The sequence below is a fragment of the Mauremys mutica genome, chromosome 8 (assembly GCF_020497125.1).
Source record: "Mauremys mutica isolate MM-2020 ecotype Southern chromosome 8, ASM2049712v1, whole genome shotgun sequence".
Lineage (NCBI taxonomy): Eukaryota > Metazoa > Chordata > Testudines > Geoemydidae > Mauremys > Mauremys mutica.
The window spans coordinates 9004281-9017638 of NC_059079.1; the positions used below are offsets into that span (position 1 = coordinate 9004281).

A 13358-nucleotide genomic window follows, 5' to 3' on the forward strand; every position below is an offset into this window, starting at 1 on the left:
GCGCCAGCTCCCCACCACATCTGAGACAGTAGCAGCCACAGAGAGGCTCTCTGATACAGGGCTAACTAGCTCCAGTATAAATTAGAACAGACGGGGTCTCACTCTAATTTACACTGTTGGCACCATTGGCATCAGGTCCCTGACAACAATGAAGGTTTGGGCATACTGCCCTCAAACTACTTTTGATTTGCTTCCTTCTCCCCCTTTCTCTGGAGGTGCAAAGGCAGCTGGTGTAGGAGAAAAAGCTACACCAGTGGAGAATTCCCACAAAGGGATGTTCTCAGCTGGGAATCTCTGGAAGGTTTAAGGACAGCACAACATGGCTTTGCCAGCCCACAGAATCCAGTCCAAATAGTAAAAAATGATTACTAACCTTTCTATAACTGTTCTTCTTCAAGATGTGTTGGGTTGCTCATGTCCATTCCAATGTAGGTGTGTATGCGCCACATGCATTGCCACTGGAAAGTTTTTCCCTTAGTGGTATCTGTCAGATTGGCTCTGGTGCACCCTGGAGTTGTGCCTTCAGGGCACGGTATATAGGAACCTGCCACCCCCTCAGCTCCTTCTTGCCAGCAACTCCAACAGATGGGTGGAAGGGCAGGTTTTGGAATGGACATGAGTAACACATCTTGAAGGACAACAGTTACAGAAAGGTTAGTAACCATTTTTCTTCTTCGAGTGCTTGCTCATGTCCATTCCAACGTACATGACTCTCTAGCACAGGGGTCGGCAACCTTTCAGAGGTGGTGTGCCGAGTCTTCATTTATTCACTCTAATTTAAGGTTTCGCGTGCCAGTAATACATTTTAACGTTTTTAGAAGGTCTCTTTCTATAAGTCTATAATATATAACTAAACTATTGTTGTATGTAAAGTAAATAAGGTTTTTAAAAATGTTTAAGAAGCTTCATTTAAAATTAAATTAAAATGCTCCAAGCAAAAAAAAAAAAAATCCTCGGTGCATACACCCTCAGCCATAGCATGCCTGAGTATAAAAGAAAAAAACACTTAGGGTTTCTCGCTCTGCCCAGGAGGGGCTTTGTATTTGGTGTATGGACCCTCGGTGCTAGTAAACCGAGTAATATGGAGGGTGGCTTAGCGCCCCTCCCTCCAGCCCAGGGGGGTGAACATTATAAGCCCCGCTGCCGGCATGGGCAACATGAAATCTCAAGTAATTAAGAAAACCTTAAGAGCAGTACTAACGGATTGTAATAACATGTTCAAAAAACAAAAGGGTACAACTACGGACTCGGGAGACCTACAGTCATGGGCAATGGCATCAACGATGGGTTCAAGGCTGGACGCACGGGCATTAGGGGGCGTGGAGATGGAAGTCTGGCTGCCCAGCCTGGTAGGGCCCTGGGAGGCTGGTGAACTGGATGCCCGTGCTGCGGGAGAGGCAGCAAAAAGGAACTGAACCCTGTTGCCTCTTTTTCAAAGGGGGCTGAGGACCTCTCCCAGTTGGAGAGGGCTCTCACCAAAGTGGAATACAATCCCTGGGGTTCCATGGGGGAGCTTCAGAGAGTCGTGCATTCTTGGCAGGATTTACTAGACCTGTATGCCGAGTATAAGAAGCAGAAGGGTAAAAACCTAGAGGCAGCTGTGGGATTAATATAAACTGAGGCGGCAATGTGGTATCAAATGTTTTCAGAACAAAACAAAACAAAAAAGTTGGGGAGAAGGGAAGAGGTGTGTACCCAACAGCTAGTAAAAATTAAGCAACTAAAAGCGCAGATTACTAACCAGGCGGCAACCCAAGCCTACACCCAACCAAGGTTAATACAGCGGCTGTGGCTGCCAAAAAACTCTTAAAAAAAAAAATTTAAAAAAAAAATCTTCTGCTGGTACGGCACACCCCAAATTATCAGCTCTGACCAAGGGGGGGCTTTTGTACAAAAGGTTCTTAAGTCCCTGCTTGTGGCCCTAAATATCAAACAACAAATTTACATCAGTTATCAGCCAAAAAGCAGCAGCACTGTAAAAAGGCAAAACCAAAATCTTAAAAACGCACTTCCGTAAAATGTGCTCAATCTTGGGAATGGATTGACCCTGAAAGCTGCCTCCTATTTTGGCAGCTTTATGCAATTCTAACCGCCAAGGTACCAAATACACCCCCTACCACATCCTTTTCAGTCGTCCCATAATGTGGGGTAATCTGTAAAAATTAAATAAAAATTTACTCACCAATTCACCAAACGGTCGGTATATTGCCCAGCAGAGGAAAAAGCTCTGTAAAACTCGCAAAGCCATAAAGGCCCCTTTAAATTAAAAAAAGGCCAAATGCAAAAAAATCGTCGTTAAAAACATCAAAAAATGGCAAATTAGAAACAAGGTATTGTTGCAAAAACTAAAAAAAAGCAGCCCACACCCTAAATACTAAGTGGGTGGGTCCGTACTCCATTGTACACTGCATCTCCCCGGTAGTGTACCAGCTTCAGCTACCCGATAAACTAAAATGGGTGCATGCCAATCAGCTCAAAACATATGTTTCTCCCTAGGTTTCTGGTCATGGTGTCGTGGGCCTCGGTCATGAACCAGCAACCTGCCTGGACCATCCAGGTTTCCATCTGCCCATAAATTATCTAAATAATTACAATTATAAAAAAAAACCTCCAAAGGTTCTCCATGGTTCAAGCTGCCAATGGGACCCAAGCCACAGTATGGCGCAAGGCTAAAAAAAAAAAAAAAGCTGTAAAGGAAATGCATAGTCCAAATAAACACCGTAGGGCCACAGCAAAATACCTGGTGGGTGGCCCCGAACCACCCTTAAATCCCAGAAAACAAACCCTATTCCTCAAGTGGTGGCCTAAAGTAAAATAAAAGGCCCTTTGGCAAGCAATAGCAGTTCCAAATCCCTAAACGCAATAGTGTTCTTGCAACCTCCTAAACCAGGCAAACAACATCGATACCAAAAGCCAAAAGGGGCTGTAACAAACCAACTAATAATTTAAAAAATTTGGTCCGTGCCTCAGTTTCCCCAATAGGTGCATTCATGTTGTTCTCTGTCTTCTCCTTTTGCTTTGTTAACAAAATAGGCAGTAATAGCAAAGGCCCCAAAACACCTTAAACAAAAGTGGTAAAACTGCTCTTGCTGCTTCAAGCCTGCAAAATTTGTCAAAATAAAACAATGTATGTATAGTAGCATATATCTATAAAAATCCTCAGGTTTCCAACTTCTGTGGGCTCCCTTGTTAATTTTACCACAGTTCAAAGTTGGCCATGGTAAAAAAAAAAAAAAAAGTCAATAATCCATTGGCAGGGGGGCAATTGTGGCACATCATCATAAAAATGTTCTCAGGGTGCGCGAGGATGACACAATCATCAGCATTCTGAAGATCAGTAATGGACGCCCTGAAGACTTCGAGCGGAGATGCTGAAGATTAAAGAGCCACCCATCCATTCTATATTGAATGTCAACTCCATTGGAGAGGTGATCTTTAACGAGGATGAAAATGACTGCTAAACAGATGGAAAACAGGGTTGAGGCAATAACGCATCCTTGCTTAACCCCTGTTTTGATGATGAAAGGTTCTGTCTCAAGGCCATTACAGAGAAACGTAGCAGTCATTTGATCATGGAGAAGCCTTAGGACCTTAATAAATTTTGGAGGGCAGCCAAATCTGGCCAGCACCTTCCACAAGACTTCGCAATTGACAAAGTCAAAGGCCTTTGTCACATCGATGAAAGCCATGTACAGGTCCTGATTTTGCTCGCAAGATTTTTCATCTATTTGGTGGGCAACGAAGATCGCGTCAGTTATCCTGCAGGATGGTCTAAAACTGCACGAGATTCTGGCAATATTTCCTCAGCAAGGAGAAGTAAACGGTTTTAGAGGACACAGGCAAGAATCTTCCCTGCTGTAGCTAGCAAGGCAATGCCTCAATAGTTTCCACACTCCGACTTATCTCCTTTCTTAAAGATTGTAACAGTGTTAGTGTTTCTCAAGTCTTCTGGAATCTTCTCATTACACCAGATATGAAGAAAAAGTTTGTGGAGCTTCCCTGCCAGTTCTTCACCTCCAAACTTGTAGACTTCAGCTGGTATGCCATCTGGCCCTGATGCCTTGTTGTTCTTAGTTTGCATAATGGGTTGTGTTACTTCTTCAAGGGTAGGGGGGTCAGCAAGAAATTCTCTTTCATGTTGTTGAGAGTATAGATTCAATAGTGGCATCAGAGACAGTTGACTCACGGTTCAGGAGTAACTCAAAATGCTCCTTCCATCTGGCTTTGATGGCTTTGCTGTCCTTAAAATATGTTGACTCATCTTGGGCTCGGAGTGATGTGGGTCACTTATAAATGGCCTTTATTGCCTGAAAGAAACTCCTCATGTCATGTTTATCAGCATAAATCTCCTTGGCCTTTTCTTAACACCACTTATTTTTGATGTCAAGGATTTTCCTTTGGGCTTCAGCCTTGAGTTGCTTGTATAACTCTTTCTTCTGCTGGTGTGATATGTCATTCTGCCACATGCGATGAGCTTTTCTTTTCTGGTCAAGCAAGGCCTGAATCTCAGCATCATTCTTATCAAACCAATCTTGGTGATGGCGGGTGATTTAGCCAATGGACTCAACACATGCCGAGAGAATGGCAGTCTTTAGTCCCTTCCAGAAATTTTCATTATCATCATCAGCTATAGGCATAGCGTTAAACTTCTCTTGGTGACACTGCTGAAGTTTCTCCTGAGTCACTATATCTTAAAGGGACTTGATGTTGAATTTCTTTTGTACTGATTTTGCCTGTTTGCGATGCCTTGAGGCGATCTGGAAATTCATGATTGATCTAACAAGGCGATGGTCTGTCCAACAGCCATCGGTTCCATGCATGGCCCTCGTGATGAAGACATCCTTCCGATCTCGAGCTTTAACAATAACATAGTCAAGAATGTGCCAATGCCTGGAGTGAGGGTGTCTCCAGGTGGTCTTATACATCTCACTTTGTCTAAAGAGGGTGTTTGTGATGATCAAGCCATGTTCTAGGCATTTGCTCAAGAGGAGGATGCCATCGGAGTTAGCCTTTCCTATACCTTCTTTTCTGATAGTGCCATTCCAGAGATCTGACTCCTGCCCGACTCTAGCGTTAAAACTCTGAGAATGATCTTGTCCTGCTTGGGAATGTTGGTCAAGACTCTGCCAAGATCTGTATAGAATTGTTCCTTGATATCCTCAATAGAATCAAGTGTTGGGGCAAACACACTGATAACAGCAGCATCACCTCCTTGGTGATCTAGTGCTTAGTTTAGGATTCGGCACTTTCACTACCATGGCCCAGGTTTGATTTCTGGTCAGGGAACAGAGCTCTTCAATTTTAAGGCAACTATCATATGGGTCACTCACCAGCATCGGTTTGTGGCATGCCATACACAGTTTGACACCCTGGGACAAAGGCATATCCCAATGGCCAGGGCAGGCTAGCCCTGCAAGGTGAGGAACACTACTAACTACATTATGCTACTTAACTATGTTAACATAATTCTAATAGTAACTATTTACAATTTATTTTACAGAGAAGTCCACTGAGAAGCAACACTTGTGAAACGCAATGAGACAAGCAACGTTTCAGCAACCATCAAAGGCAGTAAGAAGGAACTGAGGGGGCAGTGGGGTGGCAGGACCCTATATACCATGCCATGAGGGTACAACTCCAGGGGGCCCCACAGTTGACCCAACGGTTACCACTGAGGGAAAAACTTTCCAAAAGCGGTGCACACAGTGTGCGCATACTTACGTTGGAATGGACATGAGCAAGCACTCGAAGAACCACCATTTTTTTCCTGCAGATATAACTAATTACACTGCACTCTCCAAGGTCAAGATAATAAAATTAATATTGTTAAAAATCAGAGACATTAATGATTTTTTTTAAATTACAAAAAAGATTACAGAAAGGCTAAGGATCCACCAATACTAGCTCCCTGCATTCATAACAAATTGATCATGTGCCCACCTATCCTATAAATGGTCCCTGTTTCATATTCTGAAGGATGGTGAGTCAGCCATCTCTCTCTATAAATATACTGTATTTTATAGAGCGACTGAAAGAGAGCACGCTGAGAAGAAATTCTTCCTGATGCAACATTTGGGTCTTGAGCTGACGTTTATAGAATTAATGGAAAGACTCGCAGTGTCATAAATGAGAGTTGGATTGGACATCTGATCAATTTTAGCCCTGTGTTGGTTAATAAAAGTGACTATAGGCTAGCATCTAATGCCATTTATACCATCAAACACTATTAGCACCTGTCTATTCTTTTCCTCTGGCCCAGTAAGGTGTATTGTATCAATACCTCTGGTGGCGCATAATTCCAAATACTAATTTCTTATTCTCTGATGGGGAAAAAAGCCCTTCCAGATAATGGTAATTTTATGTCCTGTGTATAAAGATCATCCTATAATCAGGGCCATAATTTGGAGGGACTGTGGTCCTATTTCTGCAGAACAATGTGAACAGAAAACTTGCAGGGAAATGCTTTGCAGTTTCCAAGCTATTTTCTTTTGCAGCAGGTTTGTTTGTTTTTAAATTAGATATGACACTTATGATCATCAGAGATGAGCCAAGATAGTAGAGAAAACTTTGGATACTTACATGAGTTCATGGTATCTGCAGGCCCACTGATATAAGCCAACGAACTTGACATCCACTGACATTTCAAACATACCATTCTGCAACGGGGGAATTTTCATAAATTTTGAACGCTTCCACATCAAGAACAGATATTCATGGAATGATTTCACAGCATTGGCAAACGTCTGTGGGTTAATTCTCCTTTCTAATCCCAGTGGAAATACTGCTTTTGAATATGGATTTCTCATCATGGAACAATTGTTCAGAGCAGAGGTAGGCCACCTATGGCACGTGTGCCGAAGGCGGCTCGCAAGCTGATTTTTAGTTGCACTCACACTGCCTGGGTCCTTGCCACCGGTCTGGGGACTCTGCATTTTAATTTAATTTTAAATGAAGCTTCTTAAACATTTTAAAAACCTTATTTACTTTACTACAACAATAGTTTAGTTATATATTATAGACTTATAGAAAGAGAGCTTCTAAAAACGTTAAAATGTATTACTGGCATGCGAAACCTTAAATCAGAGTGAATAAATGAAGACTCGGCACACCACTTCTGAAAGATTGCCGACCCCTGGTTCAGAGTATCCACATGTGCCGCCGTTATTTTGGGGATACATATGTGTAATATATCAGAGGGGTAGCCATGTTAGTCTGGATCTGTAAAAAGCGACAAAGAGTCCTATGGCACCTTATAGACTAACAGACATATTGGAGCATAAACTTTCGCAGATAATGAACTGGGTATTCACCCACGAAAGTTTATGCTCCAATACATCTGTTAGTCTATAAGGTGCCACAGGATTCTTTGTCGCTACGTGTAATATGTATGGAATGTGACCATAGTTTATTACACCTATCATAACCCTCTTGCTATTATCTTGTACTCCTTCTGTCCGCTTGTTGTATTCAACTGTTATCTGTCATCATATTCTTAGATAGTCAAGACAGGGTCCATTGTGCATTACCTAGCATAATGAGAGTCAATTCTCTGATTGCAGTCTCTGGGTGCTAGCACAATACAAATAATAATTTTCAACTGTAAAATCTTCCAATTCACATTTAACAGAATAATTTTTAAATTTATATTTTATAAATTAACCTTCTTTGTTCCAGTTCTCAGGTGGATACACATTTCCTGCTGATGCTTTCAAAAGCAAGCCATCTTAGAAGTGAGCCTGGATCTGAAGCAATACGTACATTACTGGTACATACTTAAAATATAATCTGGGTATTACACTTGATCCAATTTGAGGTTCCATAGAGAGAAAAATTAGTAAAATTATGGATGATGTTGTGAATGCCACAGCTGAAATTAATGGGAAACAAACCTGGCCCAGTAAAGAATGTTATCTAGAAATAGTCAGCAGCCTTTGACACTTATAATTAGAGAAATTGGAGGCTTTGCCTATGGGACCATGCGTTCCACAGCAAATCCCATTTCCTTCATTCTCTTTCATCGTTATTGTAAGTGTAATCATTGCATGATTATAGTCCTTATGCATAACATATCCATTTATTTTTGTACTTTCCAATATTGGTGTTAATTGAATTCACTTGAGCAAATGTGTAAAGAAATTCACTGTTCAGATCTTATCACTGATAGAGGACCACCCGATCGAGGAGTCTGAAACCATACACTGGAGACCAAAAGATCAAATTCTAGATCATATAGATGTTAGCTGCCTTTGCACATGCCAGTTCTTTTATTCACATAAATATAACCTTTTAACTATTTCTTTTAATTATTCTTGATTAAAAAAAGAATAAAATTAAGACGACAACATAAAACAAATAATGTACAAAATCAAAGTTGGGGTGAGAAAGAGCTTATTACATAGTCTTCAAGCAAAACAAAATATTGAAATCTCAGAAATATTAACAAGCCAATAAAATATACTTATCATAAAAATATACCAAGAATAATTAGGGCTAGTGCTCTGACTGCCATGAAAGAGATCTGTGTTCAATTTTCTTTCCTGGGGCTGGGAGGAATCAGCCCTGTCACATGGCCATCACACAACATATACATAATGGGAGGAAGGAAGCAACAGTTTTGAAAGAGACCTATGGGTGATAGTAGACAGCAAATTAGGCACAAGTTTCCATAGTGATGTAGCAGGAAAAGGCGACCATTGCAGTTTTGGGCTGTATATTCTGAGGCATCAAGGAACAGGGAATCTATAGTCCTTTCTCTAGATAGTGGAAATATCATCATACTTGGAATACTCCATTCAGCTCTGGGCTCCATGTTACCAGAGACATACTGAGGAAGTCCAAAGAAGAGGGGTAAAAAATTCAGAGAGCTGGAAGGATGCACTTGATGAAAAACCAAGGCTGAGTATCAGGGAACACCTCTTGTCAGAGAGATCAGAGGCTATGGAATGTCTCTAGACATTAATGGTGGAAACCTCATCATTTGAGACATTTTAAATAGTATTGTACACAAAAAAAAATAGAAAATGTACTCCAGGGAACAATCCTACATTGACAGTGAGATGGACTTATAACCTAATAGGTCTCTCTTTTCCATCTTCTATGATTCCATTCACCATCCTCAGTATTATGAATGTAGGGGGGGAAGCAGCATACTTGTTAAAACTAAATTATTGTCTGATGCTAGCACAGAAGAAACAAAACAAAAAAGTGTATAACACAACCAAAGGTTCCTAATGCTTGTATGACTGTTGTCTTTGTACCATGGTATCTTATTATTTTAACTCTCTTTCAAATTGTTTTACCTTTTTAATCACTTGTCCCTGTTGTGTGTCAATGAGCAGTAGTTTGGTGCAACAGGAGAAAAACAGGATTGATGAATTGTGAGAAATAGTCAGATAATGAAAGATTGTGTCTTGTTTTCTCATGGTAGCCTTGAAATGCAATTAATTTCTTTGTGAACAGGGACTTCACACAGTACATGATATCAGACAAGTCTGAAGAGATTTTAATAACAAGCAAACAAAGGGCCAGAAAAAATAATGTCTAGTGAACAGACTTTCAAGTCCAAGTAAACTAAGTGATTCAAATCAAGAATTTAAAGAACCTTAAAATAAAGAAGACCAACCTTAAACAGTCCAGACACTCCATCAGATTTCCTCCCTAACTGGCTGAAACCTGATCAACAATATTTAAATGTGTAGATTCTTTGTACTGAATCAGTAATACATGTAATGTCACATAAGAATATTTAATGCTAGGCCTAAACTGAGAATTACTTTTAGATAGAAGTAATGGCATGCTTACTTTCCATAGATTTTTACAAATATATTGTTTAAAAAACTAGTTTGTGTGTTCTATGATACACTGAACCATATGTTCTTTGCTTTTCTCATTTCCTAATAAAACAAAAGAAAATAATCAAAAAGCACAAACCAGGTTATACAGTATGTTTGATGTACCAATTTTTAAACATTCATTTAATATAGCTGGGCTGCAAATACTAATACTGCTTATATACTCTAGTACGAAGCCCTAAATAAGGTTCCAGACTAGATTACATTCATGCAGGTCTCATTTTAACGGAAATTGGAGAGATGGAAAAAAGATTATAGGAAGACACATTATAAAAACAGACCTCACAAGTCAAACTTAATAGTGAAACCATTCTCTTTCATGTAGACAACTGTGAAAACAAATATCCTGTAAGCTCTCTCTCTATATATATTGTATCTTTCCACCAGATCTCTCTGCCTCCTTGAGACAGATTCCCATTCATCTCATGACTATATAATTTGATCATAGTTGACTAAGGCACAGCAGGGAGAAAAGGCTGATAAAGTATCAGGCTCCAGGAAGTCAAATAAACAATTTCATGATTTCTAGTTGTAACAAGGATGGGATAGTGGTGGATATAAAGATATTACCCCAATAAGAATACAAATATCAAGCTTGTGCAAATGTTTTCCTTCTCTGACTAAATAAACTACTTTCCATAAACTGAGAATTACACTGATTATGATAAATTCCTTGAGACAGAATGTCAGGATAAAACACAAAGAATGGCACGACAAGTGGAATGAAAGCTTTGTAGATTTGTCAATATGAAAGTTGGTATTTTTTTAATTTAACGCAACTGATAAAGTGAAGATTAAGAAATTAGTTTTTTGTACCAACACGTTTAATGAAAAATAACGTTTCTAACTTAGAGACCAGCTCCTTTTTCTCTATGGTTCATTCCAGCATAATACTTTTCATTTTCTAAAAGGTGCTAAAACAATATCTATTTGTAACTCTACCTTGATGTCCCACCTATGCTGACTGCTGGCTTGAGTCCCAATAGTTGAATGATTATAACTATGTTCATTCTGTTTTGGATTCTTTTTCAAGTACTATACAAGCATTGTTTGCTTTGTATATATGTTAACAAAATAATATTGTGATAGAGTGTTTGGGGGGCCAGGTGGCCTAGTGGTTAGAGCACCTGACCTCCAACCCCTTGGCTTGCTATCAGAGAGGGCAGTAACAATGGCTGGCTCCTGCCCCCAGGCCAACAGTGTTTGGGTCTCCCACTATGTCTGGGCCTTTGCCCTTAAGTGGGGCATGGTAGGGGAACCCAGGCCTTCCCTCTCTACTGGGCCTAAATTTGCCATCCTGGGCTACTTCCTACATATATGCTCCTTCAGTTTGGGGGTATGGCCCCTATAGTTAGGACCCTTCCAAATTCACAGCCATGAAAAATGTGTCATAGACTGTGACATCAGCCCTCCTCCATGAAATCTAGCTATTGGACGGGAGGGAGAGAGGCAGGGCTGGGGATGCCCCAGCTGGGGGCTCCGACCATGCACTGAGCTCCAGCTGATAGCCCTGTCCTGGCTAGGGAGGGACAGGACTTCCTCTTCCCCTGCACAGCTGCTCTTGGGGGGAGATCAGACCCAACTCTGGGTACTTCCCCTGGACGTAGGAAGCTCTGCGACCGCACTGCAGAAGTGAGAGTGTCCCTGAAGCCAGGGAGGTACCCAGACGTGGGCCTGATCTTCCCCCCTGCTCCAAGAACAGCCATGCAGGGGAAGAGGGAGTCCTGTCCCTCCCCCGAACCTGGCCGGGACTAGCAGCTAGGAGCCCCTGGCTGGGGTGCTCCCAGCAGCACAGGCGAGATCAGACTCACATCCCCATCTGGGAACTTCTCCCAGCTGCAGAAAGGCAGTGCAGAAGCAAGGGTGACCATCCTGCAACCCCCTTACAACAACTTTTTGACAGCCCTCACATGATCCCCTTTGGGGTCAGGTCCCCCATGGTTACAACACTGTGAAATTTGAAATGTAAACATCTTAAAATGTGAAATTGACCAAAATAAACCAAGAATTTGGTGGGGCCCTAACTAAATAGTCAATAGCATCACAAACAAAGTCCACATGAGCAGGGCCCTCCAAGACCAGCGGTTTCTCAAACTGGGTGGTGGTTGAAGAAGGCACTGCTTGGGGGCCTTACCCACTATCTTGTCCCCTCTCAGGCTCCGCCTTCTGACTGGCTTCCTGGAGAAGGATTCTTCTCTTTTACAGTCTGTTCATTACTCCTTGCCCGAGCTCCTGAATTCATTTTAACCCGCTCCTCCAGCTGCAGTGGGCTGGGCAGGCCTCTGTGGGCGAGGCTACCTGGGCCCAATATTGTCTTTTAACCCCTGCAGGCCCACTCTAGGGTTTGCATAAACAATCACAAACATATACTAGTTATTACTGTACTGTGGCAATTTTTATACTCTGGCTAGTGTATTGGTATCTCTCTCCAACTTAAGTAGTTGAAAAACAAATGGTGATATCTGCTTTTCTCCATTCAGGATTCAAAAGAAAATCATTTATTGTATGGCATATAGTCACTAACTACCGTGGAAGGATTTATTTTTTGTTTAATTTTAAATAAGAAAATACCTTTTATTCTCCAATAAAGTAATTGTGAACGAATCATACTATTTAACTTGAACTTACCTGTGACTCTTTCACATTTTCAACAGTGAAGTTGAACCAAACTCGAAAGCGTGGGTTACAGGTATCCGGCCTAATGAACAGGTCATACTCAAACTCTGTGATGTGATCCACACGTCCAAGGTTACCTACCAGAGGATTATGAAATGCAGCAGTTTAACAAATGGCTGATAAACCCTAGCCCAACAACGACACAGAATGAAATTTTAAAATGCATGACTATGACTGGCTAAATCCAGTCACATGATTATAAGGTTAATTAGCACTATAACATAGCTCAGAACTTTTTTCAAGTAAATGTCTTTATTACACTCATGAAGAAAAACAAACAAATAGGCCAAGCATAGTTAAATAAGTCAATATGGAAAAAAAAAACACCAATAAGGAATTTTATAATTCACTCCTAATGACTTTTTGTCCTCTCTGACCTTTGATTCTTTCTGTGAATGTTGTCCCATCATCCCTTCTGTTACTCAAAATCCCCTCTTCGCTCACATGATCTCTTTGCCACTCCCACTCCCTGCTTATAGGGATTTTTTTCTTCCATGTGCTACTAATGTTTAGGAATACCTACTTAAAAACAGTGCCAAAAATTCTATTGCTCCCCCTATGGCTGATTTTCAGGACTTACCTGTTTTCCTACAGATGCTCAAGGCCCTCTCTCCTAAAACATGAGGCTATGGGGTTTAGCTTGGGCCCCTCCTGGTTAGTTTTGTGATATAATATTGAAAAACACAGTCAGAAACTACTTTGCTCCCTCTTGCACTTTTCAGTATAAAATGAAAGCAAGCAACAAATTAGGCCATAGTGGAGAAAGGAGTGGAGTTCAGTGCTGGAGAAATTTGGAAAAGTGCTTTTAAATGGTTAAATTGGCTTTTTTCC

At 41.0% G+C, this 13358-nt stretch overlaps 1 protein-coding gene across 8 annotated transcripts in view; it reads right to left on the reverse strand.

The window, feature by feature from the left end:
* Nucleotides 1-13358, reverse strand: part of AGBL4 (AGBL carboxypeptidase 4) — a 1358157-nt gene that overhangs the window by 1261580 nt on the left and 83219 nt on the right. For all 8 annotated transcript variants that reach the window (XM_045028065.1, XM_045028068.1, XM_045028071.1 and 5 more), the window contains one exon: nucleotides 12480-12604. In XM_045028065.1, the coding sequence (XP_044884000.1) occupies nucleotides 12480-12604 (125 nt within the window). The remainder of the gene's footprint in view (nucleotides 1-12479; nucleotides 12605-13358) is intronic.